The sequence below is a fragment of the Heloderma suspectum genome, chromosome 15, assembly GCF_057233095.1.
Source record: "Heloderma suspectum isolate Gila_16-S chromosome 15, 16-S_ref, whole genome shotgun sequence".
Classification (NCBI taxonomy): domain Eukaryota; kingdom Metazoa; phylum Chordata; class Lepidosauria; order Squamata; family Helodermatidae; genus Heloderma; species Heloderma suspectum.
Genome location: NC_139472.1, coordinates 16,144,412 through 16,165,253, shown reverse-complemented (window position 1 = coordinate 16,165,253; position 20,842 = coordinate 16,144,412). Strand labels below are relative to the sequence as shown.

Sequence of the window (20,842 nt, the reverse complement as noted above, 5' to 3'; positions counted from 1 at the left end):
TGAAGCATCAGCAAATGAGGTGAGATCAGCAGCTTTTTAAATTTTTCCTTCTCGGCCAAGATGAGATGTTCTCTCATGGAGGCATGCTGGCGTCCAAACCCCATTTGGAGAACTTGGTTCTTCATACCTATTACCCTTGTCCTTCCTTTGTGCAAGGATGACTAGTTAAGGTTCCTTTGCTCTCTCTCTTTTACGGTTGCCCTGAAAACATGACACTTGGGTCTCAGGCCAATGGCTTTCTTTTTCTTTTCAAAAGGCTCTGTGAACCAAGTGGGGAAAACAGTTACTCCCCCACTTTCTGCTTGTTCAAAATTTCCATCTGATTAGGAGTTCCATGAAAGCCATCCCAGCACTTGAATGCCAAAATGGCAAGGGAAAAGCTCTCCCATTCCAGCATCAAAATCTACCAGGACTAACAAATACACATCCAAGAGGATAACTGAAAGTGAGTCATGCATTCTCATAACTATTCGAAGGGAAATAAATTGATTTCTTTCATTCTTCTCAAGATCTGGTAAGAGCCTTACATAAGTGACATTAGAATGAGAAATGGATTGTTCTGGGCTTTGGAGTGCTAGGGAGTATTCAGAGTTCAGCCAACAGAAGGAAAATACATTTGCAACACAGGTTTTCAGTTTTGGCTCGCATTTGGGGGTGGGCTGGGTTGTAGCACTGAGTGACAGTGAATGTTCAGGGCATCAGCAAGAGTCTAGAAGAGTGGAATTCTTCACCCAGTCTGGAAGTAAAAGGATTTTAAGGCACTCTCCAGTCACCATGTTCACTGATGGTTAAGGAAGTCTTTTGAATTTCCCAGTCTAAATAAACAAATTCTTCCCTCCCTTATGCTTTCAGGGACATTAGTGTGTTTCTTAATGAATCAGAGCCTTAGCAGAAAGAGTAAGGAACGCAGAGGAAGTGAAAACAAGCAATTAGTTCCTTCAGATCAGGCAAAGCATAACACTGCAGATTTGTTAGGCAAAAGGGATCGGTTCTGTTGTTTATAGCTGCAGTGAGTGGGCTGGTGGATTTGTGTTACTGCTGTATGTCTTCAAGCTGATAAGAGTCCTGTTATGTACCTGGGAGGCGCGGACTGCAAAGCCACTACAAAATATAGCACGTAGAAGAGGGTGCAATGGTGGTTTAGGGGAAGGCGATTAAGACACCTAGGTGCGGTTTCCTCTCACAGCCCATCTCCCAGTCTTTGTAACTCCCCTCTGGTCTCTGTGCTTACTGCTGATGAATGCGAGGTTGGCTAATGAGAAGGGATGTTTTGTGTTTGATCCGATTATGGAAGAACTTGCTGACAGGGCTTGTACTTCCAAGTTTGGGCTGGACAAAGGGGGAGGGGTTAACCTCTCCCAGATGTGTGCACCAGGGTTCTCCGTGCAGTATCACGCTCAGCTAGAAGGGCAGGAGGGGAGAGGGAAAAAGGGCTTGGTCTGCTGCAATTCCATCTCCCTGGTCAGGCACCCTGTCCGGCAGTCAGTCAGCTTCAAATGTCTGTACCTGTCAGTCTGTCTTGAACTTCTGTCAACCGTGGGCCTGTCGCAGGTCATCTCCGGCCCAACATATGTGGCAGAACACATTGGATCTGGTTTTCTGTACAGGATTAGGGAATAACTGTCTGTGCGAGGGGGTGCCAGAAATGACTGTGTTGGCACGGATAGACCATCAAGCTACTTGTAACCTCTGCACGGGTGGAGAACTGAAATTGATGGTCCGCCCCAGGAGGCTAATGAATCCAGATGGTTTTCTGAGGTCTCTTGGTGACTTTCCTGCAGGATTAGCTGGCTGTTCTGCTGAGGCTCTGGCCTTTGGTTGGAATGAGGGCATGGCCTGGGCTCTCAATATGATCATTTCCAACATCCTTGACCCAGTCACAGAGCCACCTCAGCGTATTCAAATTAATTTATGAATTACATTCTAAAACCACTCTGGGCAGGGTACACAATGACAGCATGAAAGTACAGAACAAGCTTCCCGGTTTACTGCAGCACTCAGGACAGTGCAATGACAGGCTTGACAAATAAAAGGTAAACGGCAGAAAGCTTGTAACAAATACAACGGAACACAGTTAAGAATCCATCTTCAGTCTTATTCCGTGGCAGTAATGTTAGCCAAGAGATCTTATTTCTCTGCCATTGTGTTGTCCGCTCAACAGTTTTGGAGGATTCGGAGCCACCACTTGTCCTCTGGACCCTTGCCCGTCCTTGTCTGATCAGCTAGGGCTGTGCTGAGAGTTTGTACCTTGATGGGGATTAATGCCTCCTTGAGGGACAGGGTGGCTCCCACAAGCTTGAAGCAAGCAGTGATTAGGGCACTCTTCAAGAAACCTAATTTAGATCCACTGGTTTCTGAACATTTCCCCTCCAGTCCCTAATTTGCCATTCATCAGCAAGGAGTCCGAACATCCATTTTCAAGCCCAGGGTTCTTGGAGGTGGCACAAACGCCAAATGCCACCTTATCTGGAGAGGTCTGACCTTGCCTCAGTTATTCATACTCTAATGACATCCAGGCTAGACTACTGCAATACACTCTACCTAGGGCTGCCTTTGAAGACAGTTTGGAAACTTCTGCTGATATGGGGAGTTGTCAGCACATGCGACACGTATGCTGCACTGGCTATGCTGGTTGCCAGTGTGTCTCCAAGCCTAATCTAAAGTGTTATTTTGACCTCTGAAGCCTTAAATGGTTTGGGTCTGAGTTAGCTGAATGTCTGACTAGCCTGCCCACATTTTATGGTCAGCAATGGAGCCCATTCTCACTTATCTGCCATTGAGGGCAGTTAGGTAGGCTGGCGAGTGCAAGAGACACCATGCCTCTGGAATCAGTTGCTATTGTTATTGTTGTTACGATTATTATGATTAAAAATATTTCTGGGCGGCTTTTCAGGACAGGAGCCCTCCCGAAGCAGTGAGTTCATCAGGCCCATTCTTCGCAGGCCTTTTGGAAAGCTCTAAAGACCCCCTTTTCAGGCAGTTCTCTTTAGCTGTGTTTTATCTTGCTCGGTTTTTAGCTGCAATTATATTAGTATTTTTCCTGGGCTGCATGTTTACTGTTGTTTGTTAATTTTATTGATTTTTGGTGTTTTCTTATTGTACTGGGTTTTTCATATGTGAGCTGCCTTGAGACGGCTGAACTCTTAAAGGCATGCTAAAAATATTTGTAAAAATAATTATTAATATAAATAAATGAAGAGCAGAAAGTGATACGGAAAGTACAAGCAGTCAGGGCCTGACCTAGAAAGAGAGGGCAGGGAGAGTGCATCAAGGGAACAGCTCTCCCAAGCCCAGAGACACAGCAGCAAATGAACATTCTGCAAGCAAGTGAAAATATATAACCACAGGGTAAAGTGTAGAAAGTTAATTCAATGGGGCTCTACCCTTCCTATTTACTATCTGTGGATTGGGATAGCACAAAATTTCTAGTTAAACAGAGGTTGCGAGATATTGACCTCCAAGAACTCTATTGTGCAGTACAGGGTCTGTGTTTCCCCTGATTCTGGGGTTTGCCAGGCTCATTCTCCAAAGACAGAATGGCTTATGGCTTATTTAAACTGGCTATCAATTCCTAAATGTAGGAAAGCATTCTCTTTGATCCAGCTTAATGTTTTACCCTCTAAACTCTTAGCTGGAAGGTATTCCAAAACACCGGTAAATGAGATATGTTGCGCTTGTAACAATGTTGAAGTGGAATCTTTAACACGTGTTTTGTTTAACTTTACTGAAAGCTGTTACTTTCAGGGGGTCAGAGGCGCCCTGATACTTCCAATTACTCAGTCTTTTCCAGGTCAGTCTTTAGAATCTCTTATGCGTATCTTACTCAAAGGATCTAACAGATTAATCATGGAGCGAGCGGCTAAATTTTTGAACGCTGCTATTTTAACTAGATCCTCTATGGCACTATGACTTAATTTTATCATGTAGATCAATATATTCTATTGTAGTGTACTTTTGTAACTTTTGCTGGTGATCAGTGGGCCGGAAATAAAGGATTCATTCATTCATTCATTCATTCATTCATTCACAGGGTAAATGATTTCTTTGAGACTTCAGACACTTGCCACACATTCTGCACATTCCCTGCACCCTTGTGGGCTACAAAACTGCTTTCGACATAAAGCTGCGGTCCTCAGGATACTTCCTGTGCCATATTGCCAGGGTCTGTGCTTCTAGAGCAGACTTCCCCAACATGACACCCTCAAGATGTTTTCAACTACAACTCCCAGCACTCCTGGTCATTAGCCATGCTGTCTGGGGCAGATGGCTACCGTTATTCAACACCATTGCCCACCCCCCATCCATTTGTATTAGCAGGAATTCTTAAGGTCAGCTGGAGCCATTTTATTTCTATATGTTTTAGCCTGCTGTAAGATGAAGAGCCCAGCATACATAAAAAACAAAGCCAAAAACATTGTTTTTGGAACAATGCTGGATTAGTTCAGGTTCAAACCACTCACAGCAGAATAATGAAACAAATGCAACAGAAGGAGTTTCTCTCTCTCTCTCCCCCCCCCCCTACACACACACGCCACACAACCTGGATCATGACCTTCTGTTCTCTTCTGAGCCCCTTTACTATGAAGCTCTAACTGGAATCTTGTCTATGTCTTATCCAGATATTGAGAGAGGATATGGGTCGTGTCTCCCCGGCCCCCGCCCCTCTCCTTACATGCACTCCTCCCCGGGCCCATCAAATCTCTGTGCATTGGATGTTATATTTCCACATGAGCCATTTCGACTGGTATTTCCACGAATCTGCAATTGCAAAATGCTTTGGCTGTTCCACATAGGAAACACTTTTCGTGTCGCAGTCCTGACAAATGTAAAAGAAAACCAAAATGTTTTTCTAACCTGGGGCCTGTTGGAGCTGCCCTCTCTCTCACTGCTTGGGCTGTTTCAGAGGCAAAATCCAGAGCACCGGCCACAGGCTTGGTTACAGTTCCAACGAGTCCTTTCCCAAGGCCAGACATAAAACCACTGACTCCCCCTTCGGTTTTCACGCCTTCTATTGTTGAGGTTATTACACTTGTTAATCCACCGATGATACCTGGGGAAGAAAATGAGAATGTGGCTCAAGAAACTACAGGATTGGAATAACGATGCTAACATTTTCCAAGACCCTTATTTGCACTGAGAAAATTCAAGGTCACTGAAAAATTAAATGTGCCTTGGAGGGTAGTGATACTGAATTCTTAAAATGCAATCTGAACAAGGCTTTAAATGTCTGGCTATAGTCAAGTTAAAACAATTGCTCTTCCAAAACCGTTCAACAGAGGAAGCCCTTGATAAACCCATCACACAGCCGTTTTATTGACATGTTACCATGAGTTAGTCCTTGGATGCCAGCCACGAGATGTTCACCGCTGGTTGCAGCATGGTATCGGATGAACTCTCTTTCCGTTTGGTGCCGATTATCCATTGTCTTTCCCAAACCATCGGACAATGTCCCAGCAACCTGTTGTAAGGCAAGAAATGACATAGGCTCATATTAAAGCACCCCTCATGTGAAACTTAATTATAATCATATGCTTGACAATATAATTATATACTAAGTCCTGAAGAGCCCTTCATTACTGCAGGTTGCATTGCTAATACAAACTGTTAATTTGCTCTAGGAAGGTCAATGAAACAATTTCTGTTGCTGTTCCTCTTACATATTTTGCTGCAGGGGGTGTTTTCGGTACGCAGGAGAGGAAAAGGTCTGCTTCTGCCCCATCCCAAGAGAAAATCCTAATCCCAAGAGACTCCCATTACTATGGAACTGTGTAATTCTGGAAACTGAGACAAATGAAAGCATCTTGAAGCCTGGGGAAAGACATTAGTAAAGCCCAGTGATACCAGCCATGCATGCCCCTGGTGGTAAGAAGCAACTGCCATTCCACTTTGGAAGAAGATAAATCACCAGTCTATATTTGCTTTAACACAGTCTAAATTTTGTTTTGTTTTATGGAGATGAAACTGGAACAAATACACCTTCAACTAGTTTTGCAAACTGGTTCTTAGTGGCCTGATTCTTTTATGCATTTATTTCATTTTTATACCGCCCAATAGCTGAAGCTCTCTGGGTGGCCCACAAAATTAAAACCACAAAAATACAACAGAAAATACAATATAAAATGTAACAGGTTAAAACTATGGAATAAAAATACAACCAGAGTAAAACCTAGCAGCAATAGAGGTATTTAAAACGCAAAAGCGGATTTAAGACGACAGAGCTAAAACACTGGAATGCTAAAATGCTAAAAAAAATGCCTAGGAAAATAATAAAAAAAAGATTTTCACCTGGCGCTGGAAAGAGAGCAATGTAGGTGCCAGACAAACCTCTCTAGGACATTCATTTCATAACCGGGGTGCCACAGCAGAAAATGCCCCATTTCCTGGTAGCCACCTGCCTTGTCTCTTGTGGCAAGGGCTCCTGAAGATGATCTCAGGGTCTGTGTAGGTACATACGGGAGGCGGCGATGCTTCAGATGTATGAAGGCCACAGCAGTTACTGGGCTTTGTCAAGAGCTCTCTAATTGAATCTGTCATGGTGCCAAATGTCACAGGGAAGTGGATTTCGAAACATGAATGTGTTGAGTTTGGTCTCCCAGCTTGCGTCAAGCCAAGTGCGGACCGCTCTGAAAGCTGGGCCAGTTCAACATGGCCTTGTTTTGCCTGCACTGCTGCCCCCTTTTCTCCTTTCAAGACCCAAGGCGTAACTGACTGTGTCACAGTAGGCTTTTGGGAGCTTCTGGACACAGTCACAAGCCTGCATCTCAGCATCCAGGCCTGTCGGGAACCATGGGCTCCTTCTGCAAGCCTTCCCCGGTGCAGCCAAGCAGGTTTGGGAAAGTGGGGAGGCTCACAGACTGAAGCTGGGAGGCGTCTACACTCCATCTTACATCCTCAGGAATTTGATAGGGCTTCAGCTCTGGAATGGACCAGGTAGCAAGTGATGGGAAAGAGTCTCTGCTTGAGACCCTGGGGAATGGGCATCAGTCAGGGTAGATGATACAGGGCCAGAGGGTCAAAGGCTCTGATCCAGTATAAGGCAGGTCCTTTTGAGGTAATCCCTCACTAGGCTGAATATTACAATTTCATATATAAAATCAGCACATAGGAGAAGAAGAATAAAGACAATGTTAAGAAAATATCCAAGCCTAGTCAGGTCTCCCTTCACAACAATGAAGGGTTTGCACATAACAGCTAACTATGGGTTACATGGGGCACCCCTAGGTTGTTTGTGTTGTTTATTCGGTCAGTCGCTTCCGACTCTTCGTGACTTCATGGACCAGCCACGCCAGAGCTTCCTGTCGGCCGTCGCCACCCCCAGCTCCCCCAAGGTCAAGTCCGTCACCTCCAGAATATCATCCATCCATCCATCTTGCCCTTGGTCGGCCCCCCTTCCTTTTGCCTTCCACTTTCCCTAGCATCAGCATCTTCTCCAGGGTGTCCTGTCTTCTCATGATGTGGCCAAAGTACTTCAGTTTTGCCTTTAAGACCATTCCCTCAAGTGAGCAGTCCGGCTTTATTTCCTGGAGTGTGGACTGGCTGGATCTTCTTGCAGTCCAAGGCACTCTCAGAATTTTCCTCCAGCGCCACAGTTCACAAGCATCGATCTTCCTTCGCTCAGCCTTCCTTATGGTCCAGCTCTCGCAGCCATAGGTTACTACGGGGAATACCATTGCTTGAACTATGCGGACCTTTGTTGTCAGTGTGATGTCTCTGCTCTTCACTATTTTATCAAGATTTGTCATTGCTGTCCTCCCAAGAAGTAAACGTCTTCTGATTTCAAGTGGGAGCCAGGCTTGCGGGCTCCTGCACGCTCACCAACAACTGATGGTTTGTTAACCATGGTTTGTTTGATTATGCAAATCAGGACAATATTTTGCCATATTTACATGCATTAAAACTAGGAGCCATTCACCTCAAAAGAATGTTTTCACCCATGCTGAGCCCTTGAGATCTGGTGGAATACATTTAACCCCAAGTATGTGAAAGTTACCTTTACCTGGCTCTGTTATCTGGAGCAATCCCGTGACTTACAAGAAGCTTCAAGCTAACAACACATCGGTCTTCCCAATTTCAATACATTCCCGCCTTTAGACTAATGATAGCACAGAAGTGAAAGGCTAAACAGCAAGGTTTTCTGGGGTTACTGGCAAAAGTACGCTCTGAAAAACCCAGGCAAAACAGAGCATCTACATTTCCAGGCATCAAATTCCATTTTTAACAAAAAGCGGGTTTTGTAAGGGGCAGCTTCTAAACTCCACTGTTCTAGAATGCAAACATGGATCCTTGTCTACCCCATGAGAGCAAGAATTTTGGACTGAGCCCTTTTTATTGGCAGCCACACTGAGATGGCTGGAAAAAAGACTGATCTCATCCCATTGTGCTTTAGGCTGATCATTTCATGACATCAGTAGGTAACATGGAACACAGAAAACTGTTTTATACTGACTCAGGTCCATCTAGCTTAGTATTGTCTACACTATCTGGCAGCTCTCCAGGGTTTCAGAAAGGAGAGTTTCCTAGCCTTACCGGGAGATACTGGGGATTGAACCTAGAACCTTCTGCATGCAAAGCTGGTGGCCTACCAAGAGTTCTCACCCTATTAAATGGGTTCTGAAGAATCCTTCTAGATAAGCTTCAAATTCCAAAGGAGATAAGCCAAATGTACAGAGGCTCAGAAACAGGTAGACACAAAAGAGTTTGTGTTGCAAAACCACTTTCAAAACAGACCCTTCAATCACAAATGTACCAGTGCTGATGAGTAATAATTTCCTGCAAACTAAACTAATACAGATTGGAAATCTCCCGAACTCTGGTGGGAGATTCAGGACTATCCAATACAGCTCCTGCTCTCTCTAAAACAGACTTCGAAAGCAAGAGCTTACCCATGACTCTGTTCTGATGTGACAAAGGTCTGTTTTGGACTATAACTACCAGACTTCCTGACCATGCTGGCTCAGGCTGATGGGTGTTGAAGTCCAAAAATTCTGGAGAGCACCAGGTTGGGGAAACTACACCACTTCAAGCTGCAGAGAAAGGAGCTCACAAACATACAAACCTCCCTCAGCACTTCCCAGGCAGAGGGCTAGGCTAGAACCCTTCTTCCTGACACAGTAATTTTTGTGTGAGCACGGAGCTGTTTTATACGGAGGATCAATTGTATGAACTCCAAGTTGTAGCCTGAAGTGGCACAGGCCATGTTTACCACTCTTGGTGAGAACTAACCCACAGCTGCAGTATTACAGAAAACAATTCCTCCAGCATGTGTGAATAGAAGCACCCCCCCCCCCACTTCCAAGCCAAAACAACTCTTGTGTTATGGTTAGAAACCTCCTCTCTGCCCTCACCCCAGATCTGCCTTTTTAAAATCACTGCTTCTTGTTCTTTCCTCAGAAAATAGGGGGAAGAACTCTTACCCATATTTGCAAAACAGCTGGCCTGATCAACTACCAGCAGAGTTTCGGGGTAAACCTCCAAAGCATCCAAAAAGTCACACAAGGAGGAGGTGTTTCAGAAATTTAGATATGGGTGGCAGAAATACTTGGCAAAGGTGGAAGAACAACAGGAATACGAGTTTCTCTTTAAATCAGAGGTGGCAGACCTCCAGCTTGGGGCTGGATCCCCCCCCCCCCGTAATTTCCAGGGAGTTTCCTGGGCATTTCCAGTGAGTTTCTTCCCATGACCCTATTAAGCAAAGGGCCAGCAGGGTGTTTACTGCAGGTAGGTGCTCTGAATATCTTCCAGCAGTAGCATCCAATTGTCTCCCTATCTGCCTTTCCTGCTCTGGCTGAAATCATCTCTGACAGAAGGAGAGGTATGTGTCTTCAACTCTCTCCCCAGGGATCATTATCGTACTGTCCCTGTTAGTTAGTGGATCCCAATCACAGTAGCTTCAGTCCAGAGCTTCAAGAGATAGCAGCGCTCCAGCACTATCTTAATAGGCATTACAATATTTTTTATTTATGGTAGTTATAATACAATTAGAATAAATAATACCAATTCATTCTTATGCGTGATCCCTGAGTGATTTGTTCCCCTGTGGGTCAATGGCCCTTGGCAGAAAAAAGGTTCTCCAATTCTGCTTTAGACCATATATTTCATTCGCAGAAAAAGTTATACTGAGACTGTTGTGTGTGTATGTGTGTGTGTTTTAAGGGGTAGTATTTATTTGTTGTCCTTGAATCCTGTATGCAAAATAGAAAAGACAAAGTCCCCTAATAACAGCTCAAAGCAAACACACAAGATACTTTTATACAATGTTTATAAATAAAGCACTTGATTGTACACATCAAATTACGAAGACGGTGATCGTATAACGTATATGACAAACGAATCACAATTGATGGTACACATCGAAACAGAAGAGAAATGAATTATCTGGATTTATAAACAATCATAACAACCACATCAGTCATATCATTTTGATGTGTATCATCCATTGTAATTAATCTGTCATATATGTTATGCGATTATGGCTGATACAGTTGCTAGGACATGGATATGACTGTTATAAATGGTATACAGGCATTGGAAATTTTCACTCTCTTTATAATTTGATATATACCGTCAAGTGCTTCATTTATAAACATATAATTCATTTATAACAGCACTTTAGGGGAGGTATGATAGAGGTCTACAAAATAATGCATGGTGTAGAGACATTTTTCTCCATCTCTCATAATACTGGGACCCACTGGGGTCATCCCATGAAGCTGATTGGTGGGAGTTTCAGGACAGACAAAAGCAAGTCCTTCTTCACACAGCACAGAGTTAAACTATGGCTAGCAAAAAAATGTGGCGATGGCCACCAATTTGGATGGCTTTAAAAGGGGGGTAGACAAATTCATGGAGGAGAAGGCTATCAATGGCTACTAGTTCTGATTTCATTTATTATATTTCTACATCGCCCTATGGCTGAAGCTCTCTGGGCGGGTCACAAAAATTAAAAACCATTAAAATACACTATATAAAATATTGAAAAAACATTCATATAATGACATAAAACAAACAACACACACACAACAACAACATATATCTAAAACCATTTAAAACAATCAGCCGGAGACAATCAAGAAACTCATTATATGCTGCCAAATGACTGGGAGAAGAGATGGCTATGTGCTTCCTCCAGTATCAGAGGCAGTATGCCTATGTACTGCAGTCGCTGGGGAACATGGGCGGGAGGGTGCTGTTGCACTCCTGTCCTGCTTGTGGTTTCCCGTGGGCAGCTGGTTGGCCACTGTGTGAACCGAATGCTGGCCTGGATGGACCCTTGGTCAGATCCAGCAGGGCTCTTGCGTTCTTTTTGGTCTAGTGCAGTTTTGTTAGGTCTCTTGCATCTTGTGTGTTTGTTTTGAGCTGTATTTGAATCCTCATGGAATGCAGGAAGTGGTGGTGGTGGTGGTGGTGGGGAGATCCCATGTTGTCCCCAAAACAACCCTGTGAGGTAGAACAGCTGAGAGCTAGCTGCTTACTCAGAGTGACTAAAGTGACCTTCATCGTACAGCATGGGTTTGAACCAGATATTCTTAGATGCCAGTTCAACTTGAGATAGTTGGGCCTTTCCTTTTCTGGTGGCTAGATTGTGAAACTCCTTCCCTAGAGAGTTACTGTTGGTTTCCTGCAGCTAGTAAGCATGTTCTCATAGGGCTGAGTTTGTTTGTTTTACTCCCCTTCCCGAAAGATTTTTCTACCCATTTGCATCGTGAGCATCCCAATACCTCCGTCACTCTTTTCTCAGTAGCTCTATTTTGGCTGCACATCCATTGACACTCACCACCTGAGTTCTTTAGAGGAAATTCTGTGCATGTTTGCGTTGTAATCCACTTTGAGTTTTCTTTACAAAACAAAGCGGGATCTAAATTTCTACCAGCCACTCCAAAGAACTTTTGTGCAGCCCTACCTCATCTGTCTGATTAGGAATGGGAAACTCCCAGAACTTATTTTGGGAGATTTTTGGCTATGGGGCGGTATAGAAAGGTAATTAATAATAATAATTTCATGATGTGTGCAAGCATAGCGAGCAATTCTCGCCAAAGCTCTTCTTTATTTGGCTAACTTTGGAGTGGAGCTGCTCACAGCTAAGTCCCTGTGATGTTGTGCAATGTATATGTTGCTATAGCTGAGCCTAGCGCATGAGATAGAGAAGACGGCTAGTGCCTGACAAAAAGTAAGGAAATGCAAAGTTTAAAATGGCAATTCAAGTTTCTCAATCCCCACTGCTGTGCTCAGCAACACCAGTCACTTTTGCAAAGGATTATGAAATGCACACAATGGCCAGACAGAAGAGATTGAATTAAAAGATGCATGGCCAGTCCTTTACCTTTGGGTTTCCTCACTTTTGCTGTGGATCACAAGGTCAGGTTAATGTTTAATACATTTCTGTGCCACTTTTGAAGTCAAAAGCGTCCAGCACAACAGGCTCCTTTATTTATTACATTTATATCCCACTTTTTTTCCTCTTTTGAGGAACCCAAGGTGGCGTACATAACCCTCCTCCTCTCCATTTTAGCCTCACAACAAGAACCCTGTGAGGTAGGTTGGGCTGAGAGTCTGTGACTGGCCCAAAGTCACCCAGTGAGCTTCCATGGCCGAGTGGGGACTAGAACCCAGATCTCCTGGCTCCCAGTCCAACACTCTAGCCACTACACCACACTGGCTCTCTTTTTACTCCGTAAACACATTTAAAAAATTTATATCCTACGTTGTCATTTTTCAGACATTTTCAGTGAGGCCCCAGCAGTTAACCCAAAAGGACGCAGACGTTAAGTTCAGTGGACACACTTCAAAAATAATGCAACAACCCGGGGGTGGCAGGGGAAGAGATACAATCTACTGTAATCTACAATCTACTGATACTTTTATTAGGACCAACCAAAACATCACAAAATAAGAGAGCCAGTGTGGTGTAGTGGTTAGAGTGTTGGACTGAAACTTGGGAGCTCTGGGTTCAAGTCCCCACTCGACCATGAAGCTCATTGGGTGACTTTGGGCCAGTTGCTAACTCTCAGCCTAACCTACCTCATAGGGTTGTTGTGAGGATAAAATGGAGAGCAGGAGGTTCATGTAAGCCACCGTGGGTTCCTTTCAAGAGGAAAAAAAGGCAGGATAGCAATGAAATAAATAAGTAATAATAATAAAATAAGTGAGCACACCCTTGAGTACTCCAGAACTCTTCATCAGACTGGATGTTAACTGAACTGAGGAAAGGAAGGAGAGAAAAAAAAGAAGCTGCTTTGGTTAAGCCATAAAGTCTGCATTGGTCACAGTTTTAAGATGGAGTAGAGGAAGAGATGGCAGACTTCGTTGAATTATGCTCTCCTGAATACTACACTAGACAGGTTTCAGGTTACATCAAAGGATGTTCGGAGAAAGAAACACACACAATGGCTGATTCTCCATTTTTGAAAATATGAAATACAGCCGTCACCCAGATCTCCCTCCAGCCTTAAGCGAAGCACACGGGTTCCTTGTTACGCAGAGTGCAGCGGTAAGGAGAAATATTACAGTTTTTATATTGGCAAACCTGGAGATTAATTTTAGGTGGTGGACTAGGTGAAAATGTGAAAAGAAGCTGAATTAGGTATCAGACCCCATTTGCTGGGGCTCAAAGGTCAGGCAGGACCCCTATCCCAGGGGCAATCGTTCTTTCAAGCTGGCAACAAGAACAGCACTCCCACTGTAGCTCAGTGGCAGAGCCCCTGCTTTACATGCAGAAGGCTCCCCAGGGAGGCGGTGGGCTCTCCCACACGGGAAGCACTCAAGACGAGGCGGGACAGCCATCTGTCAGGGATGCTCTGACTTGGATTCCTGCATCGAGCAGGGCGTCGGACCCAATGGTCTTGTAGGCCCCTTCCAACCCTGCTAATCTGTGATTCTGTGATTGGTGGAAATGTACAAAATGAAAAGCCTGGTGCCCAACACTCAGAAAACTATGTGCCAAACAAGAAGTCCCAAGGGGAGAACATTCCAACACTGGGGAACCACGTCACCATAAAAAAGGCCCCGCTAATCCTTAGAAAGTAAATATGTACATTAAACATATATTTAAAATGTAGGATAAAAGCAACACAGGATCTTCCTACTTATGACCATATGGTAGCCAACTGGATTTTATTCTTAGACTGGGTGAGAGGGAAGACTTTTGGTGCTGTCAAAGGCTCCTTGGCGGCCACTTTCAGTCTAATCCAGTAGCCAAGTCCAGACACAGGGATTCTTTTCAAAGCTTTATTCCTCTTTTACAACTTAACAGCTCTACTGTTAGCAACCAGCTATGAGCAGCAGAGTACCTATGCCCTAAGTTGGAAAAGTTGGTCCCTGTTTGAAGGAGAATCACTGGCAGACCCTGAACTTATGGGCTAGGGAGAGTCCCTCCCCTTTTCCCTTGGATCCTCTGGGCGCAACCATTGTTTGCGCGCAACCAGGCACTACGCCTCCTTTCCGCGCCCTCCATTTGGCGCCGCTCCCTGCGTCGGCGTCGCGCGTCCAGCAAGTCTTCTTCCCGCGCTCTCTCACTCCTGGGACTGCTATCTATGTCAGGAATGCCGGTGGGAGGAATCTCTGCCAGCTGTTGGCCCTGGGAAGGATGAGCGCGCTCCTCTCCCAGGAGCGGCTGCTCCACCTCAGAATCAGAACTACTCTGGAATTCTATGGGCTCAGTGTCCACCCTGACAGGTGCTCAGAATTTGCTGCTCATATACGACACTACGTATTGCTCAAGGCTGCTCAAGAACGTAAGAGCAGCTCTGCTGGATCAGACCAAAGGACTATTCAGTCTAGCATTCTGTTCCCATAATGGACAACCAGATGCCTATAGGTTAGGGATGGGCAAATGAATGATATTTGAGCTCACCAGACTGCACAACAGCTCACTGCTGGTCTCCCCTTGATTTGCACTCACGTTTGTGCTCGCCGTTTGTTTTGCACAGGTGGGAAAACTGCTGACAACAAATAGCCATCGAACGTGAAAGTTACAGGAAAAATTCTAAATTTGTGCAAATTTTCAAAATCGTGCAATTTTCTCCCAGACAAAAGTGTGGGTGATTTAAAATGTGTGGATTTTAAGAAAATTGTGCTTTTTAAGAAAGTTGTGCAGACTTCGAAAGGAATTTGAAAGTTTTGCCTTTTGGGAAAGATGGGCATTTTTCAAGTACACATTCTCGGAACGCAAACGGAAGTTTGGGAATCTACAAATATTTCTAAGAGAAAATGAGCTCCCATTCGCATTGAGGATTGCGAACGGGGCATTTCTGAGTGATCTGAGAACTGAAACAAAATTCTCATATATCCCTACTCTAGGAAGTCCACGAACACGAAAGGAGTGCAACAGCCCCCTCCTGTTTATGGTCCTCTGCAACTGGTATTCAGAGGGATACTTACATAGGAAGCTGCCTTATTGATCCATCTAGCTCAGTATTGTTGACACTGACTGGCAGAAGCATTCCAGGGTTTCAGACAGAAATTTTGTCAGCCCTACCTGGAGGTGCTGGGGTCAAACCTGAGACCTCCGGCATGCAAAGCAAGTGCTCTATCACTTGGCTATGGCCCCTGGAGGTAACAGTCACCTTTTCTAGCAGCTATCGATAGCCTTATCTTCCATGAATTTGTCTGCTCCCCTTTTAAAGTCATCCAAGTTGGCGGCTATCACTACAACTTGCATGAGCGAATGCCACACTTTAACTATGCGCTGTGTGACGTACTTCCCTTTACTTGTTCTGAATCTCCCTCCATTTAGCTTCACTGGATGATCCCAGGTTCTAGTATTATATGCATTTCCTCCTCGGGAAACTGGAGGACAGATTTTGGCAGAGCACTAATGCCACCTCATCCCCGGAGCTGGACACAACACTGCCCCCACCTACATTGCGGCGGATGCAAATGGAGGGCTGATCTGCCAAGACAGTTGATGCTGTTGCAGCATGAAGACCCCCAAAACCCTTAGGAAGAAAGAAAGAAGCTATGTTACAAGCCCTGCCAATGGGGAGCCCAACCAGGGAGAAACTGTTGAGAATTTCTCCTCCCCCTGGAGAAATTCGGTGAAACGGTCTCCCAAATTTCTCTGCCTGCAAGTACGGTGGAGAATTTAAAGAGGCCATTTGCACACAGCTCTAGTTACTACCGTCAACCCTGGTGGCATTCTCTCCATCCCCACATGAGGCGCATAACCCAAGCAGAGGCCTCGAAATTAGCTCGCATCTCCTCATTGACTCAGCCTCATAATGCATTCTGACAATCGCGTGTTTCTGGGTCGTCCATGAAGACCCCTGACAAGTTGTCTATATGGATGCCCGATTAGCCCAGAGGATCGGGGGCGGCAGGAGGAGGGCCCAGTTTTTCTCCACTTCCACAGATGCCTGACGTGGAAGGGGGGATGCCCACAAGGCACTCCTGTGAAGCTGGCCAGCAGGTGCCTACGGGCAATAGTTTTGTGTTACAGGCCTGAGTGAGTGATCCCTGCAGGAGCTGCCGGCTGTTTTCACATACACAGAAGGCAGTCAAAAGTCCAGGGAATGAACTTGGAGTGACCCCAATTGGAGAGTCACTGGCGGGTTCATGGAACGGGCAAGACACACTTTATTAAACAAGTAATGCTCTTGAAAAGATAACTTTTCGGAAAAGGGGAAGACAGGCATTCTGTTCTCTCCCCCCCCTGCCCCCTTTTAATAATTGCAAAAGGGTTTCCTACATGCAGCAAGCAAGTACCAGTTGCTACTGGTAAAGCAACTTGTCATCTGGATTAGAACAGGCTGATGAGTTGCGTAGAAGTCTCTTTCTCTCATCCACCCTGCCACCCTCTCACCCGCACCATCCAGCATGCCTGCATCCCGTTGACAGAGACGTCCCGAACAAGGCAATCCGTTTCCCAGGGGGGAAAGCCCCTCGCTTACCCTTCCACGCTTTGTTGCCTTTGATCCAGTTTTCTTAGTGTATGAAGGGGTTGCCTTGGGAGGGCAGAAGGGGTTTCCTACTCCCCCCCCCCCAATCTCCACAAATTCCAGAATCCCAGCTGGGCAGGGAAGAAAAGCAGCACTTTCCACGTGCGACCCGAAAAAGCGGCACATCTCTTCACGGGAACCAGAGGGGCTGCCTGGAAAGCTTAGCAGCTACTTCCTAGACTCTTCGACCCCAGGAATATCCTAGTGGATTCTATGTCTTCCTTCCAGGCTGTTTCAGCCATCGTCATCATCAACATTTCAATACCGCCCCATAGACAAAGCTCTCTGGGCGGCTTACAAAGGTAAGAACATTAAATATGCAAAATTCGGAATATAAAAAAACACACACACAAGCGGCATACACAAAGACAGCACATATCTAAAAGCCATAAAACAAATCCAGGATGAATTAAAACTCATCACATGCTGGAAATGCCTGGGAAAAGAGAGAAGACTTGACCTGCCGCCAAAAAGATAACAATGTTGGCACCAGGTGGGCCTCATTGGGGAGATCGTTCCACAACTGGGGGGCCACTACTGAGAAGGCCCTCTCCTTTGTTGTTGTCTTCTGAGCCTCTCTTGGAGTAGGCCCCTGGCGGAGGAGCTTAGATGCTGAGCGTACGGTATGGGTATGTTCGAGCCAGGAGAGGATTAATTACATTTCTATACTGCCCCACAGCCAAAGCTCTCTGGGTGGTTTACAAAGATTAAAAACATTAAAAATATAATTTGCAAAATTTAAAAACATAAAAAACATACAACAGACAGTGCTACCTGGCATCTCCACATGCTTCTCTAACATCTAGACTGGATCCAGCAGGGTCTTTTTTCAGACGTTAGAAAGCAACCATACGCACATTCAGCTGGAGTGAACATCGTTTTTACTAGATCCAGTTCCCGCACAATGGAAGGTTGCTGCAGGGCTAGGCTAGTCCTATTCGTGCCGGGAAGTCAAGCCTTCACAGACTTTTGAGTTGTCCACTAATTCATGTAGTTTTTAGAAGTGGGTTATTCTTCTGCCTTTTAGCCCATTTTAAAACAAAATCGGAATTCAAACAAGTCACCAAAATATCAAACACAAGTTTTTGCTTAACAGAGGAGGCAGGAGACGAACTGAAGTGCTGAGTGGCAGTGGCAGTGGCAGGGCTCCCCACCCACCCACCCCCACCCACCGCCCCAAGAATCCTGGCAAGGAGGTAGCCTTATTCGTGCCCGTGTTTGCCTGCACTATCCCAGTCCCTTGGCCAAGATTGAGCCCTTTTGTCCAACAACCCTTCGGGGAAGATGCATGTTGTATGCACTCGGTGATGAGCAGAGCCACAAGAAGCACTACATGGGATGGGTGGGGTGGAAGGCAGTCCACGATCTGGGAATGACTCTGCACCTACATAGCACTATGTCGAATGGTGTTGAGGGACACATGCAGAACAGCCCTGTGACTCCAGGTCATGTGCTCAGAACGTGTTAACCTGAGTTGGCCTTCAGTGAGGCTACACAGTTGACAGAGATATACATGGGGATGGTATAAGAAGAGCAGACTGTACTACTGCTGGATACGGAAGGTGCCTTTTCCCTGGGATGCCTGTGTAGCAGACCACCTTCCCTTCTACATGCCCAGGTGGCATAAGAACATAAGAAGAGCCCTGCTGGATCAGACCAAGGGTCCATCTAGTCCAGCATTCTGTTCACACAATGGCCAACCAGCTGTCAACCAGGAACCCACAAGCAGGGCATGAGCGCAACAGCACCCTCCCGCCCATGGTCCCCAGCAACTGGTGCACATAGGCTCGATGCCTCTGGTATTGGAGGTAGCACAGACCCATCAGGACTAGTAGCCACTGACAGCCTTCTGCTCCAGGAATTTGTCTACCCCCCTTTTAAAGACATTCAAATTGGCGGCCATCACTACATCTTGAGGTACAGAATTCCATAGTTTACCTACGTGCTGTGTGAAGAAGCCCTTCCTTTTATCTGTCCTAAATCTCCCAACAATCAGCTTCATGGGATGACCCTGTTGGGGTTCTAGTATTAGAGAAGGAGAAAAAGGTCTCCCGATCCATATTCTCCACATCACGCATAATTTTGTAGACCTCTATCATGTCTCCCCTGACCCTCCTTTTTTCCAAGCTAAGCAATCCCAGCTTTTGTAACCTTCTCTCAGAGGGGAGATGTTCCAGCCCCGTGATCATTTTAGTTGCCCTTTTTCTGCACTTTTTCCAGTTTGGAAATGACCTTTAGGATCAATAAGAAGGAGGCCTTGCTGGTCATTCCAAAAAGAACAGAATGCTGCTGTGAAGAACCCCGACTGGGGGGGGGGCTTCCCTGTAGTGGCACCCCCCCTCCCGGAAGACCCTCCCTCGTGCAGTCCAGGAGGCAGAAAATGAGACATTTTTTAAACCCCTCCTGAAAACACCCTTGTTCACCCAGGCTTTCCCTGGGCTGTAAGTAAATTAATCATGCTGCTCCATTTTACCTCTCCTTGAATTGTTTTTACTGTAGTTGGAAGTATTTTTAATGTTGTGTTTTTAATAGTGTATTTAAATGTATTTTAATATGTTTTGTGAAACAGCATGGTGTAGTGGCTAGAGCGTTGGACTGGGAGTTGGGCGATCTGGGTTTTAGTCCCCACTCAGCCATGAAGCTGACTGGGTGATTTTGGGCCAGTCACAAACTCTCAGCCTAGCCTACCTCACAGGGTTATTATTGTGAGGATAAAATGGAGAGGAGGAGGAAAAAAGTGGGATATAAATAAATAAACCACTGAGAGATTTCATTATATTCAGTGGTATGCAAGGGTCACAAATAACAACTTCGCTATTGATGACAAATCAATAAAGAAACAAGAAAGGGCCACAATTCACAACCATTCACATCCCAAGATAAGCTGGTGAGACAAAATCAACCCAGCAATGTGATTTTTACCTCCAAATGTTTTTCGCCCTGAAGTTGAAGAATCCTGCATACATAAGAATACCTGTACATCAGTCTACAGCGGCTTACCATTCACATTTATCATTAAGATAAATGCGGCTCTATCTCCCTCTGACATCAGAATCAGGAGAGGCTGTGCAAGTCCTGGATCAGTGTATACACTCAGTTAGTGGGCTGGATGAGGGCCAATAAACTGGAGCTGAATCCTGGCAAGACGGAAGCCCTGTGGGTGAGTGGATCCCGAGTCCCGGAGATAGGCACAGTGCCTGTTCTGGATGTGGTCACGCTCCCTCTGAAAGATCAGGTTTGTAGTCTGGGGTTCCTCCTAGATCCATCATTGTCGCTGGAGGCCCAAGTGGCCGCTGCGGATTGGGGTGCCTTTTACCAGCTTCGGCTGGTTTGCCAGCTACGGCCTCTCCTGGACAGGGATAGCCTGGCCACAGTGGTACAGGTGCCAGTAACCTCAAGACTGGATTACTGCAATGCGCTCTGTGTGGGGCTGCCCTTGAGGCTGGTCCAGAAGCTGGAGCTGGTGCAGAATGCAGCAGCTGGGCTGTTGTTAGGAGCGGCCCCTTTTCAGCATGCAACTCCTTTGCTGACAGAACTGCACTGGCTGCCTATTTGCTACCGGGCCAGGTTTAAGGTAGTGGAACTAGTGTACAAAGCCTTAAACAACTTGGGACCAGGATACCTGAGACAGTGCCTTCTTCTTTACCAACCTGCCTGGTCACTGAGGTCATTGGAGGGCTTGCTCCTGGTGGTTCCACATGGACCTATGGACCGGCTGGAGTTCATCAGGAAGACAGCCTTTGGCGTTGTGGCCCCCTTCCTGTGGAATTCCCTGCCTTTGGAGGTCAGGCAGGCGCCAACGCCTCCTGAAGACATTATTCTGAGAGCCTTTATTATGTTCAGAATCTGTTTTTTTAAAAAATACGTTGTAATCGTTTTAATTATGGGATTTTATTCTTTTATCTTGCTGC

General features: G+C 45.6%; 1 protein-coding gene across 8 annotated transcripts in view; it reads right to left on the bottom strand.

The window, feature by feature from the left end:
- VPS13D (vacuolar protein sorting 13 homolog D) overlaps positions 1–20,842 on the bottom strand; it is a 210,812-nt gene that overhangs the window by 26,129 nt on the left and 163,841 nt on the right. For all 8 annotated transcript variants that reach the window (XR_014785992.1, XM_084821541.1, XM_084821543.1 and 5 more), the window contains 2 exons: positions 5,326–5,458; positions 4,855–5,050 (listed from right to left, as the gene is read on the bottom strand). Coding sequence is in view for 7 of the 8 variants with exons in the window: in XM_084821541.1 (XP_084677667.1) it covers positions 4,855–5,050; positions 5,326–5,458 (329 nt within the window). In the remaining variant the exon portion in view is untranslated. The remainder of the gene's footprint in view (positions 1–4,854; positions 5,051–5,325; positions 5,459–20,842) is intronic.